This window comes from Xiphophorus couchianus, chromosome 15, assembly GCF_001444195.1.
Source record: "Xiphophorus couchianus chromosome 15, X_couchianus-1.0, whole genome shotgun sequence".
Classification (NCBI taxonomy): Eukaryota; Metazoa; Chordata; class Actinopteri; order Cyprinodontiformes; family Poeciliidae; genus Xiphophorus; species Xiphophorus couchianus.
The window spans coordinates 12,657,869-12,684,727 of NC_040242.1; the positions used below are offsets into that span (position 1 = coordinate 12,657,869).

The window sequence follows — 26,859 nt, forward strand, 5'->3', positions numbered from 1 at the left end:
TGGCCAAGCTGTATAGCGTTCGTCGGCAGGTGTTTATGTACAGACACTCACTCAGCGGTCAAGAAGCACAGAAAGAAGGGGAGTCAGTGTGAGAACTGAATAGGTGAAAATAAATGAGTGACAGAAAATGGAGCAAGATTTGGACTCATTTTAATGCTACATCAAGCTCCAGGGCAGAGTGCAGACTGTGCAAAGTCAGCATTTCCTATCGTGCAGGCTCGACAAACAACCTGCACAGGCACATGCAGACATCACACGCATCGGTATTGCTATAGCATTGTTATGCGGCATTTTTACTCATCATAAGTGCTTAACAATGTCAATAATGAAACAAAATATTATAAAATTAGGTTTAAGCTATTAATTAATTAATAATGTCAAAAATATATATGGGGAGCCGAAAGAGCCGGCTCTCCACAGTAAGAAGAGCCATTAGAGCCGCATCTCGAAAAGGAGCCGAAAATCCCATCACTACTAGAAACTATGTCATGAGACCTACTTGTGCTTGGTTTCACACAAAGGAAATCAGCTAAATAATAAAACAGAGAAGATAAACTGTTCAACTCTGTTATTTACACTCGCTATAATGCAATTCATTTATGAAGGCCTCACATGTTTCTCACAGAACACTAGGAAATAGTATTCTGTAGACATGTGGAGAGGCTTAATGCAATGGTAACATATAGAAGGTGTCAGATGAGACCAAAATGTAACTTTTTAAAATACATACAAATCACTATGTGTAACAGAAAACTAACACTACATCCTCATCACATTAACCTTGTGTCAAAATATGGCAGACACACAATATTGTGTCAAAATCCTTAATGGTGTGAGGATTTGTTTCTTACGAAGGGCTAGGTAGAGCTGTGATAGAATGAAGCATGAACAACATCTTATGGAAGAAATTAATATCAGAATTCAGACAGCAAACTGTTTAGGTAAATCTTTTTAGTTTGCTTGTTTTATGTTGTATTTTCTTTTACACTTTTATGGCAATATATTCATTTTTTTTATCAACAACTCCAAAATAAAATAGAAACATTTACCAGCTTCATAAAAGATGCTGCGCTGCTATAGTTTTCTTTTTGCAACAAAATCTTTTTGTTCAGAGTAAACACCCAGATTGAATATGAAAGTCACTCTTACATAACCTGTACTCCTGTGAGACACACATAACTCCTGTCTGTAAAGTAACAGGAGACAACTTTTACACTCACGCCCTGTGGTGGGACTTGGCTATCACTTCGATCTAACTTACACATACACTCTATCTGTTTAGATGTGCTTGAGATAACTGCTGTTTAGAGTCCTGAAGTTACTTCTTCACTCTGAAAGAAAAAGTTTGACATATTGCAAATCTAAAACTGCAATATATTGCACTCTTTCTGGATGCAAAATCCTATCCAACTTGCACAGACTCCCTTGTTGGATTAAAACAAACATGATTCCCCTCTTCTGTTGTTCTAATAACAAATATCATTTTCAGATCATACCAGTTCAAACTGGATTGGATTGGATTTGTGTGAAACTCTTATCTAATACAAAAACTACACCTAAACCATTTCCTGGGATTAGAGCAAAGTTGCATAACACAGCTTGACTGGTTAATGCTGTTGTCTTCACACACCAAGACTGTCGAGCGCACGGGTGTTAGATTTAATTATTTAGATATACAGTCATGAAATTGCATATATTGGTAAAATATCTGTGATGTTCAGTCTAAGAAAAAAAAGTATCACAGTCATCCCAGCCTGAATGACTCAGCAGCCTGGTCACTCTAACTGTAAGTGTTACACTTTCCAGTAAATCAACCCTACATGAATGTGTGGGGTAAGAGACAGGCGTCATTGCAATGGCGACAGGACCCCACAGGGAACATCAGCTGTTATGGTGGTCCTGTTCTTTACTTTCTTCTGCAGTAAAACATAATCTGCAGCACTCTGTGGGAATTTTATTAAACAATGCATAAACAAAATACCAGGCCCACAGGGAACAAGGAGGAGCTCAGTGGGAAGCTAGATTCTAAGTATGTGTACATACTTCTAAAAGACGCCTTACATAACTAAGTTTCAACAGGTTAAGCCACAGAATAAATTTTTAAAAAGCTTCCTTGTTTGCTATTCTTTGTCTCAGAAAACTTTAAATGCAATTCCCATAGGCTGACTCACATTTCCATTGAAGACAAACAAATCTGCATTTGCATGTGGGCGTATTTCGCTTCCTTGACCACACAAACTTCAGCCAGTAAGAACAGCATTCATGCACATTATGGTACAGCCTACACATGTGAGGAACACATTTTCTTGCAAAAGTATTTACATCCTTTGATCCTTTGATATTTTTTAATTTTCCTGGTGAAGTGACAGGAAAATGTTGACTGTTTTTTTATTTTTACATTTATTTTACACACCCAAATCATTTCTTTAAAAACAGCAAAACAGTTCAAGCCTAGTTTACATAAGGTGTATCTGTGAACATTAGTTTTTCAAATCTTGCCACAGATCCTTTGTTTAATTTGAGTTTGGCCATTAATTGAGTCATTCTAACATACAAATGTGTTAAAATGACTCCAGTTAACTTCAGCTCTGGCAGATTAGGGTAACTGTTTGAACCTCTGCACAAATCACAAGACTTTTCTCAGTCTTTTAACAGGATTTTCATTTCAGTATTATCTTGTTTTTAGCTCAATAATGACCAACTTCTCTATTCATATTGAAGAAAAGAATCCCTTCAGTGTGACCTGGGTACCATGTTATGCCATGCTGTAGGTGTATTTGGAGTGTTAGTTGTCAGCCACTGTATTTTGTATGTTGGACACATGACTTGAGGGAAATTGCAAAGATGAGCTCTTTACCTTTCACAAATGACTTCTTTATTTAATGAGATTTATGTAGTGTGCGACTAATAGTTGTTCTTCTGACAATTTTTTTCACATGACCTTCCTCCCCAATGAAGACTACACATAGACAAGAAGATATATGGAAAATATTTATTGTGAAATTTCTTTTGTGACTGAAAGAACTGGCAGAATTTCTCACATACACACAGAAATAAGTCATATATTTTGTAGACACTACCTAAATATTTCCAAGCATGAATGTGACATGTGGAGTCACATTTCCCATTTTCTTTTTTTTTTTTTTTTGTCAAAATAATGTCAAAGCTGGTGAAAAAAACATTAAATAACAAAAACTGAAGAGAAACACATAACAGAGCATCAAATGATTTGGGGCAATAGAGCTTCCAAACATTTAACGGGGAAAGAATAAATAACAGAATATGGAAAATACACTAATTACTGAGTAGTATCAGTTAATCATTTCCCCGGATCTTTACGTTCAGTCACCTCACATACAGTACAATCTAAAATACAACTTGTATTTCTAATTTTCATTCCTGGAAAAAAAAACCTGATCCAGGTAAAAAAAACAACAATAAAACAGTACAATCAGCATTTTTGAAAATCATCATTAGAAAATGTTGCAAAATGTTGTGCAACTCCTTCCAGATGCAGGTCAATCTCCTAGTAATCGATTTCTACTGATCAAGCGGTTCAACCTGACACAGACTCTACACCCTTTCACTTGTAACCCAAATGTTCAAGAATTAAAAGGGAAAGGCGAGCAAACAAGATGTTCAACAGAAAGGTATCTTTCTCTTGTACTGCACCTTTACATTCTGTAGAGATGGTAGCCATGTAGCAGACAAGCACAGCCCTTTACTTCTGTTTTTTGCTCAGAGAATTGAGAGAACAATTATGTACAGACAAAGTTTCTCCATTCTCTTGGGTAAAATTTTACATTATATACAAAAATATATATACTTTAATGGGGCATCTCAATTGGCATGAGCCATGCACCTTTCCACTCCTAAGTAGTTAAGCATTGTCTGGACCAGCTCTGGGAGATCGTAGTCGTGTTTCCATCCCCAGTCCTTCCGTGCGTTGGAGTCATCAAAGTCCATGGGCCAGCTATCAGCTACAAGATAAAAAAGAAAATTTGTTGATGAGTTTTGAACACGAACATCTATTGTTACCAAAATGACAAAAAACATCAATATCTGCACAAAAATTCCTAAAATATGTTAGTTTAAAGATTCTTACCAATTGCCTGTCGTACTGGGTCGATGTTGTATGTGACCTCCAGCTCCGGCATCTGCTTCCTGAGTTCCTGGGCCAGTTCCTCAGGTGTGAAACTCATGGCGTTGATGTTGTATGTCCTCATGCTCAAAGTGTCAGCAGGTGCCTCCAACACCTCCAGGGTGGCGCGTAGGCAGTCGTCGATGTACATCATGGGTAGCTGCGAGTCAGGCCTCAAGTTGCACTCAAACTTGCCCGTCTTGATTGCATCATGAAAAATCTGAACTGCATAGTCTGGATAGGAACAAAATAATATCATTATTGTTTTTTTCATTATTATATTAGCAGATCTGATGTTAGTCATCTTGAAATAATAAACATGTATGAAATTAAAGTCCAAGACACTTTAAAAATAAAAGCTCCAACTGCTGACAGAAAGAGTTTGGTTGCGGTGGCTGTCTATTTGTGTGAAAAGAAATATGCAGACAAGGATAGAAGAAGATTATTGCAGCCATAAAAATGCAATAACTCTGAATTTGGCTGTCTAAGAAGTTTGCAACATTGACAAGGACTAGAACACAGAAATAGACCTCATTAAATGTGAAAGGTATTACACCCACTGAGGTCATTATTCATCTCATGCTTCACTTCCTTGTGATGTTTTAATAACATGAAGTATGTTAAACACATTTCCAAATGTCATTTTGACTGCCACCAACTAGAGTTGCTTACATGAGGTCACTAAAGTTCACCTGGTACACTGACAAAAACCAAAAAATCCTTTTGTACACCCACTAGGAGACACTTTAATTTTGTCCCAAACATTAGTTCCACTATTTTGAATAATAATTCACTCATTAGTTACAGACTTTTACCACAAATTTACATGATTTTCTTTCAAGAATACAAGCATGTCATCTGCATATTGATTTATCTAGCAAAACCCAGAGTATGAAGCATTTGTAACTACTACTTTTTAATATAATATCCATGCCACTTCTTTTAAACTCTGAAATCCAATTTAAATTGTTAACTTGTTACCAATAAAAACCATTCAAAACCAACATTGGCCCTTATCTCAGATGTACTTTCTTTTTATTAGCCTTGTGACAACTCCACGTGATGTTGTCACATTTGGTACACACCCCTTGTTGCTTTTCCCCAACAGCTTGTGATTGTAATCTGACTAGGTTGGATCTAATAACATATGCAGACCACTTTCATTACATCTCAAACATTCTCCAGCTACATTAATAGAACAACAGGATTGTGCTGATATGTTGCCCAATGAATCTTTGCCACATGGAATAGGATTTACAGAGGAACTAAACAAGCAAATTTATGATCTAAAGATGATCATCATTCTATATTCTGCAACCCATTCCAGAAAACTAAATATATCACAAGTTGTTATGAAGTCTCAAAAAGAGCTTAAATCTCTTTAAGCTCTTAATAGAGCTTAAAGCTTTTGTTTTTGTTTTACGAAAAAATAAATGATGAGATAAATAATGACATTAAGAAACTCCCATAGTTAATTTTAGATTCATTCATCATTCCTACCTGTTGTGCCACCTCCTGGCATGGAGTCTGCAGAGATGATTCCTGGGTAACGGAGACACCGGAAGTCCAGGCCATAGCGGTGATGGTAATACTAAAAAGACAAAAACAAATGTATTAGAAAGTGCTCACTTCAATAAGTTTAGAATTGGTAGGAAATGACATTACAATTTGATGATAATTTGGCAACAGATATATAGAATAAAGCGTTCACCTCTCCCATTAACTCTGCATGAACTTTGGACACCCCATAGATAGTGCGAGGTCTCTGCACACACAGATCTGGAGTTGGGTTACGGGGCGAAGAGGGACCAAAAGCTCCGATGGTGCTTGGGACAAACAGCCGCAAGCCATGCTCTGCAGCAATGTCCAGGATATTGTGAAGCCCTAAATAGGAAAAATTGAGAATGCCATCATTATTTGAAATAAAGTCATTTTAATTCATTCTAACAGAATGTTTCAAGAAAGTGGATTGTGTGTATTTTCAGCAATCTAACTTGTACAATAATTTGGGTTCAAATGTCATTCTTCTAATCTTATAGCATTGTAGCTTATCCTCATTGGGTTTGGAAAAGTAAAGTTTTTCACTTTAGCTACCACATAAGTATGTTATGTTAGTTTACTCACCAGTGATATTCACAGAGCGTGCCAAGGCCACGTTAGCCTCTCCGACTGCACTGAGGAGGGCGCTGTAGTGAACCAGCCAAGTGATGCGGTTGTTCACCACAATTTCTCTTAAGTTCTTGTAGTCTAGGATGTCTGAGTAGATAAAGGGACCTGATGGCGGCAGATTAATGTAAAAAATCAATATTACTTCAATAATTGATTACGCTTAGTGGTTTTCATAGAAGAGCTTTTATGGTTTTAACATTTCTACATGTGAACATTTTAAAGGAAGCTAAAAGCCTGTTGTAACAATTGCAAAGATAAATGTTGTGAAATAAAGGACTTTCTTCAGGTTTTCAGCATTAGACACACACTGACTCGATGAACTTTATGTTGAACCATGAGGTTGTCTATTGACCCAACACTAAGGAGATAACATCTCTGAAGACAGTTGAAGCTTACTCACCGCTGTGAAACACATTATTGGGAGGTTTCCTGATGTCAGACAGAATGACATTGTTCTTGCCAAATCTCTTCCTGCAAGGGAGTTAAGAGTTAGGAGAGATAAAATGCATTACAAACAGGTGCACTGTTTTGTTACATCTTACGTAACACATGAAGCTAGTTGTGAAACAATTTGGAGAATTTTATTGTTAAAACGAATGAAAGTTCTGACCTCAGCAGTTTGGCCAGCCCGACTCCAAGTTGCCCAAGGCCACCTGCAAATGATACATGAGTCATGTGAGGACTTGACACTGAGACAATGAGGCGCAGCTAATGATCTCCAGAGCCTATTTCCATGGAGACTTAAGCAACTGCAAAAGAGGGCCATAAGAAAACCCTCCTGCTGCACTTGACTTCAACTCTTTGTGCTTAAACAGAAACTGCTTCCAGCTTTCTTTGCCAAACCCCTTACAAATCCCGCCGCTGTTTAGGTCCCTTCAGAGCACAGCTTGTTCGAGCTCACATGTTACATTCACAAATCTCATCTTAACTGAGGAGCAATAAAAGGAGACTGCTTTTCAGGAAGTCATTGTGGCGCTTTACATTACAGAGCAACATTCTGCCTAAATGAGATAGATGCCCCATACCTGTGATTAGCACCTTGGGGTGATCTGTTTCTGAAAAAGACACAGAGTGGAAGCTTGCATCCGATGTAACCTGCCGGGGAGAGAAGCTGATGGTACGTACAGCCACCGTCAGGGGCTGGCAGCAGCACCCCGGGGTGCTCAGCAGGGCTTGCTTGGCTACTTTGGTCAGGTTTCTAAGAACAGGCATGTTGGAACCTGTAGAATAAAAAAAAGTAGGTATGAGATGATATAAGACTTTTACAGAAGATTGCCTTCAGTAAAATACCAGAGTGAAGTAAAAATTGATAACATGACCTGCATTGAAATTGAAATACCCGTTTGTTTTTTGCAGTTATAATGCTAAATATAGGATAGATTGGCTTATTTCTATTACAAACACAGACCTAAGAAAGCACAAACATCAAAATACCTGAATTTTATTTACCATAATTTTATTTCTTGTCAGCCAGATGACCAGCAGCATGTAGCTGGGTTGAAAACTACTTTCACTCTGGAACTTTCCTATTTCTTTCTCTCTTTTTTTCTTCCTTTATTTGTATAACTTTTTTGTTTATTAATCAGATATATTATGTAATGATCATGGCTCATGGCGTAAACCATTGCAAGCCCGTGTTTCTGCATATATTTAATCGACCCGACTTTTGCGCAACGCATCCTCGACGTGACAGACGTGAACTTACCTCAGGGCGCTAACTGGGGGCTTCCGAAAAGTTGGAAAGCATGTACCGTAACTTGAGAGTTTTTATACTGCCCTGCCTTCAGAGAGAGCCAATCATAGAGAGAGGGCGTATAGCGACATACAGAGACAGAGGAAAACGGTGCCAAGAACAGGTTGGCGACCTCAATGACCGGATTTAGAAATATTTTTGGAACGCATTAGGAATCACTTAAACTACTCTGTCTTGAGCACCTGAGAGCGAAACAGGGGACTCTCTAATACAGGATACAAAAAAGATGGGGAAAAAAACAACCTTCCAAGAAATAACACTATTGATAACAAGATATTTTTACTCGCTCTTGAACTTTCTTTACGCACATTCCAGTAAGGTTCACAGGAATTTACGTAGACATCAGGAGAGCCAATTGTGTAATATCCGAGACCTCCTCCTCCGCCTCATCTTTGATATGTTTAATAAATGTTCGCTACCTTACTAATAGTTTTAAAACATTATGTATCACAATATTCAGCGTTTAATTAGACATAGTGGGGTTACAATATTTTACATTTCTTTCTTCCTTTTCTCAATGAATATAAAAAGCAGGCCGAAACGCCGGGTGAAGATGTCTGAGTCATCCTAAACCTTAGGCTGATAGGCTTTTCCCCAATAAGATTATGTTTTATTTATTTTTGACATTTAAGAAAACAAATATGTACAGAGCGAGCACGCTTACCTCATTGTGAAAAAAAACACACGTGGTAGAGAATATGCTAATTCGTACAGTTCTTTGAAAAGCCTGCATAAATTAAAATTAAACGGAAAAATGCAGTTTGAATGGACAAAAATTTTTATTTTTAAAAAAAAAAATACTCACCGGTTATGAGAATCGATGGGAGGAAAAAAAACCCAGAAGAAACAAAAATGTCTGACCAGGTTTTAAAAGAGAGCGAGATAAGTGATGCGGTTTCCTGCTTCGAGTTGCTCCTCCTGCGCGCTGACGTGACGCTCGGGTGTTATCTCCGCTCCGTGTTGCATCAGCCTCGCCTTCTACTATATATGTATCAGCCGCCATCTGCGTCCAGGGGGCCGGGCCGGGCTTGACTCCGATTGGTGGAGGCTCGGAGGTGCGGCGTTCTGACCAGCTGTGCTACCTCATCAGATTTTCCTATAGTAGCGGTGCCACGCGTCTAAAACTTCTGCCGTGATGTTTACCATCCGAAAGCTGCGTTCATGTTAAATATAATCGTTGGATAACATTCTTTGAGTGACGAGACTGAAGTGGAAGCTTTGGCATAGCGTTGGAACAATTTCTACACGACAAAAACACAAAAAATATCCCTTCCTTCATCAGAATATCCTATCCGTTTAAAAATGAAAAGCTATCGCAGATGTTTGCACTAATCCTTATATGAGAATATTCTACCTTTTAAAACATATTTTAACTACAGAGGTATTTGAAAGAATGAAAGAGTTTCAGACGGGTGAATTTTTTTATTTTTTATTATTGAAATTCATTTAAACACAGACATCTACAAATACAGATCACCGCAAGCTCTTTCTTGCGCATTAATACGTTGTAAGACAGTCTGTTGACAAATGCAGCGTAGCCACAATGTGCGCAGGTCACCGTGCATCTCAGCACGTTGCAGCACTGAATTCTCTTTGACCTTCTTCGAAATAAATATTTACAACCTGGCACAAACAAATTATTTCACCTTAGCTCACTACTGCCACACAATTATAGCAGTAAGTGCTTCTAACTTACTCAAAGTAACAAATATTTAATTGATCTCAAACAGGTCTTTAAAAACAGGCAATTTGCAGAACAGAAAATATCATGCATACAGAACCAAGAACAAAATAATTAGCTTACCACTCCTTTTCTGTTTGAAAAGGAGTAGGAAGAACACTTATTTAATCCTATCATTTATCTCAATTTAATGGCTTACTTACAATGCCCTGATTATCAAAAACTTGTAATTAAAATCATGTTATAATATTCATGTTCCTATTCGATATACTGTGCTGAAGAGCCAGCAAATATACTTTAATAGATAGAGAAAATAGTTACAAACTAACTCATAAGATGAGACAAATCTATAGTAATAATGACAATTTAAATAACAATCGACATATAGCCATATAATAATTACCAACTCCTTGTCAATGTACGCAGCTAAATTCTCCTGAATTTATGTTTAACCATTACACTCTGGGATAAACTGCCAATTTTCCCTAGTTGGTATGGATATCTACAATACATATGTAACTACAGTATAATTGAATTACCTAATTTCAGAATTGTAAAGGAAAAAGGAAGAACTCTGTTACTGAACTTGAGTAGATTTTTAAAATTAAAAACACTTTAAGGCTCCAAGATTTGCAGACTTGAAATCCAATTAAATTGTGTGAAAATAAAGTTGCCCCCAGTGTTTATCTACAAAGTTTAACATTATCCTCAATGTTAAGCTTTAGCCACCAATGGTTATCATTATGTCTGATGTTTAACATTCAGTGTTATCATGGCTGTTTAATGCCATCCAGGATGTTTAACTTTACCTCTGATGTTTAGTATTTAATATCCAGGATATTTAATGTTGTCCCCGATTTTTTATTTAATCAAGGAGAATGCTTAACGTTATCCTCGATGTTTAACATCATTGCCAATGTTTACCAGATGTCAAATTTCATCTCCAGAAAAGTTTCTAAAACCCTTTCTAACTAAAAAGTTTAGTTAGAAGCTAAGCTTTTTGTTTTCTCAGTTATTTTTCTCTTCACAGAAACTACACCCGGTCTGGCGTTGATTAGCTGTGGTTGCTTCCTGGAAGAGGGCATTGGCTGACATGATGCTGCCATCACCTAATGGTTCTCCCTCTTCTTTTCATTTCCATGAAGATGGAAAAGTTCTCCTGATCAGCTGACCTGTTGTTGTGCCTCTGCTCTGTCTTCTCTCACCTCCAGTGGGTCATGGCAGATGGCTGCTGGTACTGAGCCCGGTTCTGGTTCTGTTGTTGGTTTACTCCTGTTAGAGGGGAGTTCTTCCTCTCCACTGTCACAACATGCATGCCCTGTATGAGGGACTGCTGCAAAGTCAATAACTCAACACAAGCGATTTGCTGTTGCCCCCTGCTGGTCAGGGGGAGTGAATGCCATAAGTAATGACTCCATAATCTGTTGGATTTGACTTGGTACAAACTTTTTAAACTACTTTATAATTAAGTAAACCTAATGAATTGAAAACTTGAATCAATAGTATTCTGACTAAATTGAAATTACTTTTTGTAAAATGCCATGACAACAACATTGTTGTGAATTAACGTTATAAGCTTTGAACCTTTTGATATCTACTTTTGGGATTTTGAACTTTCTTGTATTGGTTGTTGGGTTTTTTTTATATATATATTGTTTATAGGTGGGGCTCATTTGTTAGTTTGAAAGCTAAATTTTATATATTACCAATTCACAACAAATGTCATCTCAAGGCACTGTGAAGTAATTTTAGTTCAATTACATATACTCTACTTTTGCTAGTACAATAAGCTCAGTTGATTCTTAAAGTAGTTTAAAAAGTTTGTACCAAACGAAACCCAGCAGATTGTATGGAGTCATTACTTATAGCATTCACTCCATCTGAGCGACAGCAAATCGCTTGTGTTGAGTTGTTGACTTTGCAGCAGTCCCTCATACAGGACATGCATGTTGTGACAGTGGAGAGGAAGAACTCCCCTCTAACAGGAGCAAACCAACAGCAGAAACAGAACTGGGCTCAGTATCAGCAGCCATCTGCCATGACCCACTGGAGCTGAGAAAAGACAGAGCAGAGACACAACAACAAGTCAACTGATCAGGAGAAATTTCCATGTTTGCGGAAATGAAAAGGAGAGGGAGAACGTTTAGGTGATGGCAGCATCACGTCTGCCAGTGCTCTTTTCCAGGAAGCAACCACAGAGAAATTAGGTACACCCTTCAATCAAAATTTATGACAGGTTATAAAATATGAATATGAAAAATAGGAGGCGGGGCAAAAGAGGAGGGAATGAGAGGGGTGGATGGAGGTGAGGGGGAGTTTTATATGTTAATAAATTTCACACCTCTGACTGCAGCGAGAGGTAGCTATTGATGTCATGAGATAGAGCAGATGTTAATGACTTAAAGAATAAAATGTAAAAAACAGCTTTACTTTTTATTTTAGTTAATGTATTTTTAAAATACTGTACTTTAAACTAGCCTTCTTGAGACCCTCCCTTCCTCACACATACCCTCCAATGAGGTCACTCATTGTCTGTCACTACCCCCAGGGGATTTGAAAGGACAGAAAAAGAAAAAGAGCTGCTCCAGGAGTGTTTCTATAGGAGAAAAGAGTTAGTTGCAGTAGAAGCTCTTTTGGTGACTTTATCTATGAGAAAAAAAAGTTATTTGCAACAAAAGGTCGGCCAGTTGCTTAGTCTATAAGAGAAAATGGGTTAAAACAAACTTAAACGCAGGTCCCACTCGATCCTCTCCAGAAGGAAAACATGAAGTTCAGCTGAAAACCTGCAAATAAGAGATGGTGGATTACAGTGTGAACATTACCTCTGTGACCTCCGACCTGCAGCTCCAGGAGATCTCTCCATTGTCAGTCGTTGTCCAGAAGAAATGAAGTGAAGAAATGACGAAACTGCACAAGGTCAAGTGTTGTTTCGGCACAAAAACTAATCGGTTTTCATGTTTAAATTGAACGTAAATTAAATTTGTTTGAGTTATTGAATTATTAAAGTATGGACCCTAAATTTCAAACTAAATATTAAATAGGTACCAAATAAATAAATAAATTAAAATATATGTATTTGCCAAATCCTTGGCAGCCTTCTTTCTTTCACATCACAACTGACTTTGAGCTAGGAACTTCAGATTCTAGATATCAGATTCTACTTACACCTAAATCTCCACAGGTCACAAGACCACAGCCATTTTTTAGGCACAAAAAATGGCTTCACTAACATCATTGGTGAAAAATGACAACTTAGAATAAGGATTCCAAAAAATAACTTACAGAATAACCAAGGCAGCAATTTCAAACACGGCGCTCCAGTGGCCTACTTGCCATTACTGTGGCCTACTCGTAGGTCAAGTACAAGATGCCAAACTAGGCCTCGATAAACACTGACATGATTTCAATCGGATCCACAAAAGTTTCAGTAATAGGGCTGGGCGTCCACTCGGATTCCGTGTCTTGGGAGATCAAAAAACATCATTTTCAATCCATGTCCCAAAGTTCATAAATATCAGACTGACACTTTTGTGTCTGTGTATTTTTAAAACACTCATGTAGAAGCTGGGTCATATTTTCATCCAGCATGGTGCATGCGCAACACGCTCATTAATAAAAATGCTGCCATTCGCCACTGTTGCCGGACTTGCAATATTCCAGCCCAAACACAGGGTAAAACTAAACCTGTAAAACCTGCCCAACCCAATCAAAACCTCTAGTAAAACTCATGTTAATATCACTATATGTTTTATTCATAATCTATTCCTAAAATATTTTAACAATAATTTTGAGAAACAGCAAAATGTTATATTTATTTTTTTAATAATATATAGGACTGAGGATTTTTTTTTAAGTTTTCAAAATGTACATTTTCTTAGCACTAATACAATTTTAGAAAATATTTTGAGAATTTTGATTCAAGATAATTTCATAAAAAAAATGGAGAACAGACTGCAAACGGAGCAGCTGAACGATAAACAATGTGCCAATACATGCCTGTATAAAGCAGTTAGCTATTTATTCTTGAGGCACATCATCAAGTGATTGCTTCGTCACAGCAATGGCAACATCAGTGGGGACCTTCCTGGGTTGCTGTTTACTCACTTTGAAACAAGTTATAAGGGGAAGGGAAGGGCCAGACTGATGCCCTCCACAGCTACACTAAAAAAGTTGCTCCTCTATCGCACGTAACATGGTTGTTCATGTAAGCTAGTTAAATACATAATAACAATAACAACACACTTCTTATTACTGTCAAGCAAAATGTACCGGTGCCAAAATTACCAGTAAATTTTGTACAGTTCTTTTTTGCCAATAGGAGAAGAATTTCTTTCCTAAGGTTAAAACATATTTTAGGGAAATTAATTTTTAGCTATTTCTGTTTCACTACCTCTTCAGTTTGACCACAGTCCTCATGTTTGTTTTTATCTTCAGCTCACCCTTCAGTTTTTCTGTTGGACTGATCTGAGGACCAAGGTGACTGTGAAAAGGGATTTTGCATTTGTGTGGTGACACATTTCCATGTTGATTAGGAGAAAAACTGGCACTTTTTTCTTTTTCCCGTAAGAAACAATGTGTTGGATCATCATCCTGCTGAAAGAAACCTACAGCAACACGATTTAAATGTTCTGGCAGATATTTTAATATCAATCTCCTAACATTTAAAACATTTTATTAAACCATGCACCTTAAGGTTCTGAGCACTTTTGGAAGTGAAGTAGGCTCACAGCATCACAGATCCTCCACTATACACAACAGTGTATAATCTTGAACATATTCATCCTTATCTCAGTTAACTAAGATGGAAATAAAGTTCAACAATCATAATTTAACTAGGAACTACTGCAAGATACTTGATAAATAAAATAAGCCTTTGGAGCTTGTCAAAACAATGAACTTACTAATAAAAATCTGTACTTGTACAAATTGACAAAAAAGAATCATACAAAATTCTTTCAATTCTAACAGATTGCAGCATATTAGTTGTATCCAAGCTGAATGAGAAATGGGACAATGTTTCTGCAGCCTTGCAAAGCCACACTAACCAGCTTGATAGTGGATTAGAGCTTAAAATGCTTCCCTTAATGTTTATGCAAATCGCAAATTGCTTCAGCCAATAGGAGTGACTCAATTCAGTCCTATTGACTGAACTGAGTCAGCCGATCTCACTTAATTCAAACAGGTGAAAAAACAATATGAAGCGTATATCCTGTGATTATCTTTCAAGGTTGCTTGAGGCCAACAGAGGCTGTCCAAAGACATACTGAAGACAAGATAAGCTGTAAACTTTCGCTATTGTTTTGAGCATTAAAATCATATTTTATCACATCTAGTTGAACTCTTCCTTAACCCTACACCCACCATTTCAGGGAAGCTGACAGTAAATGACCTCCCAATGTTTTGTGAAAAACAAATTAGAATCTCACTCATTTCTTTCCATTTTTTTTTTCAAATGAATACATTTATTCAAGTCAAAGGTTAGATTTTTAAAAAAAACTTATTTCTGAATAAATAAAACTCATTCATATTAACCAGAAATGCCATTAAGAGTGGAGGGCTTCTACCACAAGCACAAAGATAAGTTAATTCTTTCTGCATAGAGTTTGCATGTTCTCTCAGTGCATGCGTGGGTTGTTCAGTGCACAATCCAAAGACATGACTGTAAGGTTAAGTGTGTGTGTTGCTGTTTTTTTTTTTAAATAGATATTTGAAGAATTGATGACCTAACCAGGGTTTACCCTGTAATCCCAAGAACAAAACAGTGACAAATATTTTTTTTTTCTTTAAACTATACATTTTAATGTCTTCAAACTTAAAAAAAAAAACAAAAACAAAAACATTGAATACAATTGAATGGTGATTTCTTAAGAATGTAATCAACAGTGATAAAAGTACACATTGAGATGGACTGTGGTTTTACAGTAAGGCATTGCACAAAGTCAGTAAGCAGAACAGACAAAACTATTATCTGTCTAAAGCTTAATCCTATTTTTTTTTTTTTAAGAGTTCATTGATTCTTTACAGATGCCAAAATCACAGACACATGAATGCAAGCTTAAGTTTGTACAATTACACACTACACCGCTGATTTGGCTTACACTGCCCTTCGACTGTTGCAAACAAAAAAATGTACTTTTGGCAGAGGGCAACAAACAATGCATAGCTGAATGAAGCCCTGTTTCTTTCCAATGCGATTTAAAGAACTTTAGTGTGACTGTTACATTATCCGGTCCAACTGTAATGCGCAGACTACATTTACACAAAGAAACATTTAATCCATTTAGTTATTGACACACAAACATTTAAAATAGGACCGCAGTGCTTTTAATGCTTACCCACTAACCCATGTTTTGATCAAATAAGCAGAGCAACATAAAGCGTTCTGAACAAACATAGGTCATCACATTATGACTAACAGGTAGAAGCACCACTGTTTGATGGGAAAACTTGCCCTGCAAAGCTGGTTAGAGGGAGATTCTCAAGGTTGCTATATCCCATATCTCCATGTCAGATTAAATTCAATGGCGTACGTGAGGAGTAACTATACTCGACAGAGAGCACACTCTACAACCATCAAGGCCAAAATAAACACCCCCAATGTCTGATAACATTTTTGATTTCATGCGTCTGACCTGCTTTGGCAGCACAACGAGAACCAACACAGGAATTTATGACTTAAGAGGAAAACTAATTTTAAACTGGAACATTTAGTGTTTTATTACCAGCTGAAGGTCACAAAGATAGTGCTAAGTGTGCTTAGCTAAATCGAAGCAATTAAACTGAAATGTGAAAGAGATCTGAGAGGGACAATTTTCACTAAAGGTGAAAGAAAAATGTCGTTTTGGTCATTTTTTGCCACATGTAAACAAAACACTGGTTCTTCCCTGACTTTGTTCTACTTTCTCAAAAAAATTTCGACGATTCTAAGATCATGGTAGTTTGGCAAACATAAAAATCGAGAAAAGAAACCTGCATCTTAACGATAAACAATTGAAAAAGAAAAAATATTTCCAAGAAATAAACCTATTTTGAAGCATAAGAAAGAAAATGCAACTAATGACTCCCATGTTTGGGATTTCATTGGAAGCCACTTTTTCACATTGGATGACATGTGTTGTACGTGTCAACATCCATGTTAAATATTACCATGATTTTTTTCAGTGCAGCTGTTGGAAACTAAAAAACATAAGTATATTTTTGAGACTTAGTATGGCTTTGTACACACAAAATAAAACTAATTTAAAAGTGCATCAGTACCTAATGTTTAACATGTATTTTGCCCACAAACTTAACAGTTATTACACAATTATAGGTGCCAAGATACATATCAGTGTTTGAAGCAACATTTTCCCTCAGTATATTTTCAAGCAGATTAATGTTAGTGTGATCAACTCTCAGAAACAGACTCTTTTTTTGCCACAAGGCACATTGTACCATTGTTAAAATCTTCCAGCAACATAGCTGATGATTTAGTAGAATCATTTTACATAGGGATGTGATAATTGATATTTGAGCACTGCTACTAACCAGAACTTCAGAGAATAATTTGTTAATAGCAGATACAAAATAATTTGGTCGGAAATCTCCATAAAACTCTCTTGTTGTACGATACAGAAGGTGCTGACCCAACCTACACATTTTACTTGACCATGCTGAAAAAGTCATACACCGCCTTACAGCACCACGCATGTTGCCATAGAAACTCTGCAGTGCTTTTACGGCGCTTGCATATAGCAGCATGCTTGGTAGGAATGTGAACCCTGTATTAACATGAACAGAGTTTCTCAGGAAAAAAAGAATTAGAAAAAAAATGAATAAATAACTAACGTGTGATGTGATTACAAATGTAAATGTAAATGGACAAAAATAAGTAAGATTTACATTTGATGATGCTTTACAAATGTAAATTCAGCTGATAAGCTTGAGCATAATTAAGAATTTTCCTTTCTGCATGTGCAAAGCTCCATATATTACAACATATGATTACGATCAGGTGAAATGTTTTCCTTCAAATCTTGCTAGAAGCCCCTATCAGAACTGCATGCTTTAAAGAATCAACCCCACGAATCATCACCGCGCAATTATTAACTAAATTCATTTAAAGATCAAAAAGACTGAGTTTGAGTATAGCTTGAAATATCTGAAACCAACTTAAGCTTTGTTAAAGCCTATGGAGAGGATGAATGTGACCTTTCTGTAGTTATTTTGACATTTTCTCCTTCTTTAAACCATCTTGCAACCTTTCTCTCCCTATGGCGTGTTCAGCAGAGGATCGTCTGTTTCCAGTTGAGCCAGCTGCCGGCGCAGACTGTTCACTTTGTTCTGAAGCTCCTTGTTGTATTCGATTATGTGCACCATTTCGTCGTAAGCCTCATCCAAACACTTGGACGAGCGGTTCCAGCGAAGGAAAACTCCTGGAACAGAACAATAGGATGACAGGGTGAGTAATAAAGAAAATCCAAAACGGGCATGGTCTCACACAATTATGTATTGCTATAAAACTCCTGATCAATGCATGTATAATATACAGTTGAAACCAGATATTTGCATGCTCCAAATACAAACATTTATTTCTCACCGTCTGAACTTAAATCAGACTAAAGGTCTCCTGTTTTAGGTCTGTTAGATTCACAAAAGTGATTTCTATTTGCTAAATGTCACAATAATGAGAAAATTATTTGTCAGAGTGTTTTAAAAATTTGAAGTTTACATACAGAATGAATGATTACAGTCTCTAATAAATGGGAGAAAAAAACAGAGGATGAAAACCTATGAGAGGTTTCGAAACCTCTCATAGGTTAAATGACACATTTGAGTTAATTTCATTCCCACATGTGGATGTATTTTAGGGCTACACCTGGAACCCACCGTTTCTTGTCTGCAGTTTAAAAAAAACATATCCCTGATACTAACCAAATGTATTCTAAGAAAGTTACAAATAAAAATCTCTGGCTTTTAGCAAATAGAAATAATGTTGGCAGTTGTAACTGAGCTAAAACAGGAGAAGCTTTGTGATTCATCTTAAAATAGAGAGAGAAAAAAAAGGTCTCCTGAAGGTGTTTAAATACTTCATGGTGTAAATATTTAGCAGAGGAAAAACAGAAAGTCTTCTGGAAGAACAAAATACAACTCAAACAGTTCTCAATCACCGTGTTGCTGAAGGACCTGTAATGAATAAATCCATAAGCAAATATTTTGCCAAAACTTTGTGCCAGACTGGATTATGACTGACTGCAAATTGTTGTTTCAATATATAAAATCGTAAGCAATTCCTGAAAGCACAGGTTCAGATATATGTGTGCGCCTTACAAGCAGAGTATTGGATCCTTTTCATAATCAAATAAGACATTTTTGTCTGATTTGCTTTATTTCTGTCTAATTTAATTAGTGAAATGTAGCCAGAATTCAACATTAATGAGTGTTAAAAACAGATGCACAGTCTGTGTGAAAAAAAGTTAGAACTGGTTTGTTCCATGAAGCAATATTTACTAATCACAATAAAATTAATTTAAACCTTTTTTCAATTCTAAACATGTGACAGAGTAATTTGCATTTATTACTGAGGACACCCAGTTGTTTCCGTTTAAAATAATCTGCAGTAAAATCTGCCAAGATTGCATCAGCAATCCTGTGAAAGCTTTACATCAACCTTTTGTCCTCGTCGGTGTCCACATCAGCAGCTGGACATCCAGTGTTCTTTCAAACTGACCCAAAAATTGTGGATCATGTTCAAGTAAAAGCGCTCCGTAAGCAGAATCTTATGTGCTCCGGTGTGCTCTCAAATATAGATAGATAGATAGATAGATAGCATTTATTGTCATTGAACAGAATTCAACGAAATTTCCATTGCAAAATATCTGCTTCAACTTCATTTTGAATGAGGGTGTTAGTTTAAAGCTTTAGGTGGGGGAGGCCTTTTACATAGAAAGAATGAATCCTTTGACCCCTGCACAGTTTACCCCTCCCCCAATATCTCTTTATGAAAGTCCTTGTCATTGGTTCTGAACTTTCATTTTGAAACAGAAAATCATTTACTCTAGAGACATTCAAAGTTACATTTCTGAATTGTACTCCCAAATGTATTTTGCATCTGAACCTCACCGGCTCTGAAATACTTTGGATTCAAAATTTGACCATTTTTGTTTTACCATCTAACATGGCGATGTCTTCAATTAACTACAAAATGTTTATGCCCTCTTTTCAAAATGTTAACTTAACGAAGCTTTCAATAAATCTTAAATGTTTTGATTTTAATAAAATCTCACAAAAACATTTCAAATATTAGACAAGCAATTACAAATTACAAATACAAAGGTATTGGTTGCTGCTCAATACTAACGAGATAATAAAGCGCAGGTTCCTGGTTTTTGTTCCAACGTTAATGAGCTTTCACTTATTATCTGGTTATGACTCTTCACTGCTATGTCTATGAGAGAGTTACAGGACTAAGATTAGCCTAATGTGATTTATGATGACTAACTGAGCTGGTATAAAGATGTTATATGTTGAGAAGGATCAGCAGGCTCAGGTGACAGCACAGCCCGTAACGCCATAAAGTTAAAAGTGTTTAGCTATTTTCCATTAAATAATTCCACAGAAGGTTTATCTCAAAATGTGCATCCAAGCACAAATAAAGAAATCAGAGATGTTATGCTTTCAAGCATGAACAGTCTCATTCATTTCACTATTCATTTGGAACAGACATTGTTCCACAGTGCAAGTTTTAGTTCAAATAAAAACAGGATTTCACAGTGAGATAAAGATGTCAATGTTTTCAAAAGCCTACAAAAAGCACATCTATTCAGTCTGATTTTTTGTTAGCTATTTATCATTAATTTGGTCATTAATACATTCGTTTATTTATTTATTATTCTCGCCATCCATTATTTGAGATTTCAAATTTCAAATATTTTGATATTTTACAGTATTTTTTTATGCCATGTTTCAGAACTTAAAGTCCATAAATGTTTCAGAATATTTCCTGTGTTGCTTCACATCTTTTTCTCCTCGGTTCCTCATCCTCATCCGATTTTTTAGGGAAACGTTTCTTCCTTTTTTGACAATGTCCAGTGATCATTTTATACCTACGTGTCTGTTTTCAGCCTGAGCAGAGCACTTTGTGTATTAAAGTTTGTATTAACCTGTTTGTATTAAAAGTGCTGTACAGATTAAACTTTGTTGGTTGATAGACTCGCTAAGTGAACCTATTATTTCAATTGCTGATTATCAAAATAAATTCTTAAACAAAATTGCATTATTTTTTTGCTTTTAGTTTAACATAACTTAATATGCAATATACATTAATGTATAATACAGTGAATCAATGCAAAGTGATTAAGACTAAGTTGCACTGAATATACATTTCTGAGTGAGTGGGAACTCAGCTTGTGAAAGCTATAATTTCTGAGATCATTAGTGCCCCCTTCTGGTAAGGTTTGTAGGGAAATACAATCGCATCATCTTCAGCAACAATTGACACATTATGGTGCATTATATTTCTTTACCACAACCAGACTTTGCCAGGTTTCATTTAGCAGCATTTAAACTAAACTATGTCAAAGACACACTGTACAGAAACTAGTGGGTAATGAATTCAGTCAACAATGTAGCCTCCACCCAGTTACAGATTTTACATATAATCCAACAAACGCAATCTTCAAAGTACATTTTTACTAAGTAAAAGTTGTTCCAGATTTTTTTTACATATTTTTTCTTAAGTAAGAAGAGTATTTGTCTTTCAAAGGTGGTTAAATCCTAACAACTTGGAACCTGGAAATAAAACGTAACCCATATGCAACTGTGTGGCCAGATGGTCTCAGATATTTTTCCTACTTCCTGTTTCAGCTTTTCAACCATTTTAGATTGCTTTATTCTGCTATGCTTTATTACTTTATTCAAATATGCTTACTTATTAATTGTTGCTACATTTCATCAGCTTCAGTGTAACAGAGACTTTAAAAGTCAAATCAGTGTTCTGTGTTTATAATTCTAAAAGGTTTTGGAATGGTTACCAGTTTAATGTATTTTCTATATATTCTAGGACAGTGGCTTTGTCCCTGTGCCAGATATGATTTCAGCCTTTACTTACCTTCCCACAGCAGCAGACTCTGTGGAGCCACGGAGGGCCAGATCACAAGACTGTTGGCCTCGTAAAGTGGGTTGGTCAGATTCTCCAGCTCCTGAGGTCGATTTACCCATGACCACAGCGACACAGTCTTCTCAGAAAGAGACAGCCTGACTCTGTGACAGGGGAACAAAAATATGAAAAATAAAGCTTGACATTCATCCTCTGCCAAAAAGAGAAATGAGGCAAAAAGAATCAAACAGGTGGTTTTTATAATCTGGTACATCTGCACATGGTAACTTGACCTGACCTGTCCGCTGCACAGCTGCCCAAGAAGGTACCAAACTGGGAGGCATAGGCATGTTCAAAGAGCAGCACCAAGAAGCTCTCATTGAACTCAAAAGAACAGGGAAACTGCCGAAGGATCTGCCACACGCAGTCCAAGAAGAGCAGAAAGACGGGAGCCTCTTGCCGCGGCTTGCTGTTGGAGTAGGCGGACTGGGCGCAGCGATGCTGGAATGGGTGACCTGCCTGAATAGGTGGTTTAAAAAGGAAGATATTGCCATGACTAAAACTCCATCCCAAGTCATAAAAGACCATGAGAGACAATGAATCAACGCTCCTGAAGGCTAACCTGGAGCCACTCTCGCTCCACCAGACTCTGGAAACCTTTAATGGTCCTGCAGGCCGGATCCAAGATGATCTGAGCCAAGGACGTCACCTGCAGGGTGGAGTCTGTCCCCTCTGTTCCGTGAACAAGCACTGACGCTCCCTCCCTGAAGCACACACGTGATCATGCTTTTTTTTCCCAGAATGTCTCCGTGTAACAATTAGAGCTTTCAAACGTAAGATAGATCCCGACCTGTCAATGCACTGGGCAGCCAAGCAAGCAGTGGTGAGGATCTCCTTGATATGAGTCTGCCAGTTGGAGGCTTCCAGCTTGCTTAACCAGCGGTCCATGCTGTGGGACTGATCACTGCAGGCCTCCACCAGCTTAATCAGGCTTTCCTGGAGGACGGTGTACCTGAAAATGAACAGATATTTTACCTCATAAACTTATATATTTTGACATGTAACATATGTCATAAAACAACTTATTTAAAGAAAAAACCTACATTGCTTAATAACAGTAACATATTGCTATAATGTGTAGTGGCTTGCAAAATGTTCCTTAAAATTGAGAGGAAGCGGAAAGACTTAAACACTAATGTTGCCAGATGTTTTCCATCCAATCTGACTGAGCTTGAACCATTTTGCACAGAAGAATGGAAAAAAAAATCTTACATGCAAAGTCAGTAGAAACATACCTTAAAAGTCTTAATTGCATCAAACTGTATTAACTCAAGAGAGGTGGATGTAAATGATTGTGCACTAATTGTGGGGATGAAAAACCATTCCCACAATTACTTTATGTATGTCTACAACTTAATATTCCAATAAAACACCTTGAAGTTTATGTTTGCAACGTGATAATATATTATGCTTTTACAAGGCACTGCATCCTTTCGTAACCGCTCACCTTTCAATGGCTTTGTGGATCCTCCTCCACTGTGGGTAGTTACCCTCAGACTCGAACCCGCCGCCTCGAGCTTTGGCCTGCTGGGCGACGTTGATGGTCCGTGTATCGATTACGTATCCCCGTTTTCCTGGCCTCAGGGTGGCGTTGATGAGCTTCTCATCTTCTTTGCAGCGCCGCCCGTTGGTGCCAGTGAGGGGCTGCCCCGCTCGCATCATGACCATGCCGTTCTTCTTGTGGTAGTAGCTTAGCAATGGGAAACGCCCGCCATGGCGGAATGAAGCTACTTTCCTGAGCGTGTCATCGTCAATGCTTTTAGGAACTGCCACTAGAGGGGGATAGGACGAACATACGGTGAAGTCTTTGTTAACTTCACTCAGTCGCCACTCATCTGTCTGAGAGAAGGAATAGTGTTGTGTTATATGGAGATATAAATAAGTGCTACAGGCCTAAAATCCAAGTATGGTGAATATTCTTCTGACTAATCATCATTATACCATCGATTCTAAATCCTTAAAAGCATCCTGAGGACGAAATGAATTCCACCCGTCTTCAATAACTTCAAACATGGGCCGGTAGAAGAAAGGATACATCAGAGAGACAGAGTCAAGTGTGGACAGAGCCTTGAGAGAGAGAACAAACATATGAAACAATATTAGTAAGAATGCACAGAATTTCTCTATACCCAATAAAAAAGGTAATTATCAACAGCTCTATGCCCTGTCCTGGAGCCTTTACCTCAATAGAGCTGGCAATGTTCAGACACTCATCCATGCCAGGAATGTCGAGCTGGATCACCCTCAGGTCTTTGCATTTAACAATGATGTTTCCAACAGAGCCAACAAATCTAAAAGACAAACAGTTAAGATGGTCTTAGACTAAAATATCCTGTCCGAACAAATTTAGGTTCTCCAACCAGTATAGATATTGATGAGTCACCACCTGGATGTCTACACTGACTAATTAGTGTCATATAGTCTCAGTGTACATGGTGATAACCATTCCTTAAACTCTTCTTTGTGTGAATACTTATGTACTGTATTTGAGCTTTTATTTTCCATCATACTGATAACGTTTAACCAGGCATGGACCAAAGTAGTAAAAAACAAAAGAAATATGACGTGAAGGATTTAAAATAGTCTCTCTGCTCTGCTTATTTTTAAGAAATACAGCATCCATTATTGGTAACTTCTGTCAATATTTACCACTGCAAAATCAAGTGCATTGAGGTCCTTTTTGCAGCCTTATATCAAATTGATAAAAAAAAACGCACAGAAAACAAAATCTGACACAAGGTGTGAATTTATGCTCACCCCCCTTCATCATTAGCGCTTCTGGTCTTTTGCTGAATGTCTCTACCAGCTTTACACATCTACAGACAAAAATGCTGCCCAATTTTTGCAAAATAGTTAAAGTTCAGTCAGACAGGATGGAGACCATCAGTACATATTTACAAGTCTGTCCACTGATACTATTGGATTTAGCGATGGACTAGGACTGGAGTATTCTAACATATTAATATACTGTGATCTAAAACATTTCATTGTAGCTCTAGATGTATGCGTTAGGTCAGGGGTCTCAAACTCCAGTCCTTGAGGGCCGCAGTCCTGCAGTTTTTAGATGTGCCACAGATACAAAACGCTGGAATGAAATGGCTTAATTATCTTCTGCTTGTGTAGATCAGTTCTCCCAGCCTTGCTAATGACCTAATTATTCTTTTCAGGTGTGGTGCAGCAGAGGCACATCTAAAAGTTGCAGGACTGCGGCCCTCGAGGACTGGAGTTTGAGACCCCTGCGTTAGGTCATTGTCCTGCTGGAAGGTGAACATTTACTACAGTTTCACATCTTTTTTCCAGTCTCTAACAGCTTCTGTCCCAGGATAACCCTGTATTTAACTCTGACCAGCTTTCCTTGTCTTGCTGATTAAAATAATTCCCACAGAATTATGTTCTTACCACAATGTTTCATCATGGGGATGGTGTTTTTAGATTGATATGCAGTGTTGGTTTTCAATTACACAAATTTCTACAAGTTAAGTACCTCCTGAGGACAATTGGCTGCACAAGATTTTAGTTAAAGGTCTCCAAATAGCGTGTGTCAAACTTTCCAGATTTTGTTTTGTAAAAATATTTTGAAGTCCTGTTTATTTCATCATTGTTTGATGAACCCAAAGAAACCTTTTTTTATAGAGTCAGTTCATAACATCTATGCGGAAAAACTATAAACTCCAACAGCAGTACGGATATCACCTTTTCTCTATGGAGTCTATGTTTGAATGGAGCAGCCAAAGCTCTTCTGTGTTGTCCTGTCTAGAGGAGAGAATCAAATGGTGGCCGGTTAAACACAGAGTTCCCTCCACCGTGGGCATAAAGGGTCGGTGCAGGACCACCCCGTCCACTCTGGGGGTCTTTATCAGTTCAGCAAACTCCATGATCTATGATTAGAAATATCACAAGAGACGTCACGAATACGGAGGCAACATTAGGGATAAGACATTTACACTGATGAGCTCATGTCATTGATCAAAGTAGCTGGTAAAAACATAGGAAGTGTCCTGGTCGATGTCGACAAGACATCAATGACATTATGTCAATTGGGTGGTTAGAAAGACTCAGGAAGTAAGGTGGCTAACATTAGCTAGCTGGTTGATTATAACACAACCAGTTTAATTCAACCAAAAATAAAGATCGCAACCTCTATATAAACGGTAAAATGATTTCGTTAGATGCTATGCAAACACAGAGAACAACGACAGACGTTTTACATCGATGCTACAGAAATGTTTTTAACACAGTTACCTGATATTCTCCTATTAAGCAGCTGGTCGAGACAAGTACGTCGGCAAAAACACACCGTGCGGAAACGACTGACTCGATAAATTGAGCACCGGGTACGAGCGTAGCCTTCTTGTTCTAAAAAGGCGTCAGGTCAGAGTCCTATGTGTTTACATTACAAGAATATGCAACGTAAACACTTAACATGAGAAACGATAACTCGCATTAAATGTTTACTGCGTCTTGTAGCTTAAAGAAAGAACACCAGGTGGCGACACACAAATGCAGAATATAGTTTTACGGTTTTTACAGTGCTTGTTTTATAAGTTATTTATTTATATAACATACGTTGCATGGAAAGCCATTTAAGCCAAAATTAAATAAATAAATAAGCTACTTATTTATTTATTTATTTATTTAGTTAGTTAGTTAGTTAGTTAGTTAGTTTCGTCTGAAATAGCTTTCCACACTTTAACATTAAAATGTATGTTAGTAATAACTTTAGCCAAAAAAGCCAAATTTTGTTGATCATAATTGATTTTTTTTTAAACAATAAAGAGTGAAACACTTTACAAGCTTTGTATGTTAGAAACTATACTTTGTGTACAAATTGCATTTAGAGAAACCAATGAACAACAAAGATTTATCATGATGATGTTTTACACCAGTCTCTCAATGTTCCCATTGCAGATGACAGTTTGACATTTACCGATTAGCTCTGAGCATTGTCTACTGACTTTCATCACTCTTAATCACCCTCC

General features: G+C 37.2%; 2 protein-coding genes across 3 annotated transcripts; both read right to left on the reverse strand.

Annotated features, from left to right (window-relative positions):
* Positions 1–2,978: 2,978 nt before the first annotated feature.
* tdh (L-threonine dehydrogenase) lies at positions 2,979–9,036 on the reverse strand. 2 transcript variants are annotated; one of them, XM_028040843.1, is made up of 9 exons: positions 8,869–9,036; positions 7,336–7,530; positions 6,921–6,963; positions 6,711–6,781; positions 6,266–6,415; positions 5,853–6,025; positions 5,642–5,732; positions 4,106–4,375; positions 2,979–3,980 (listed from the first exon to the last, which is right to left on the reverse strand). In XM_028040843.1, exons 2-9 carry the CDS (start codon positions 7,520–7,522, stop codon positions 3,841–3,843), a joined length of 1,125 nt encoding a protein of 374 aa, XP_027896644.1. In that variant the 5' UTR covers positions 7,523–7,530; positions 8,869–9,036; the 3' UTR covers positions 2,979–3,840. The 2 variants fall into 2 exon arrangements, with proteins under 2 accessions (XP_027896644.1, XP_027896645.1); XM_028040844.1 differs by lacking the exon at positions 8,869–9,036 and adding an exon at positions 8,016–8,805.
* Positions 9,037–15,746: 6,710 nt separating this feature from the next.
* On the reverse strand, positions 15,747–26,339 carry mtmr9 (myotubularin related protein 9). Its single transcript, XM_028040608.1, has 10 exons — positions 26,123–26,339; positions 25,574–25,758; positions 24,063–24,171; positions 23,822–23,947; positions 23,328–23,719; positions 22,671–22,832; positions 22,443–22,584; positions 22,119–22,339; positions 21,833–21,984; positions 15,747–18,158 (listed from the first exon to the last, which is right to left on the reverse strand). The coding sequence occupies exons 2-10, from the start codon at positions 25,753–25,755 to the stop codon at positions 17,995–17,997; spliced, it is 1,650 nt and encodes a 549-aa protein (XP_027896409.1). The 5' UTR covers positions 25,756–25,758; positions 26,123–26,339; the 3' UTR covers positions 15,747–17,994.
* Between the last annotated feature and the right edge of the window lie 520 nt (positions 26,340–26,859).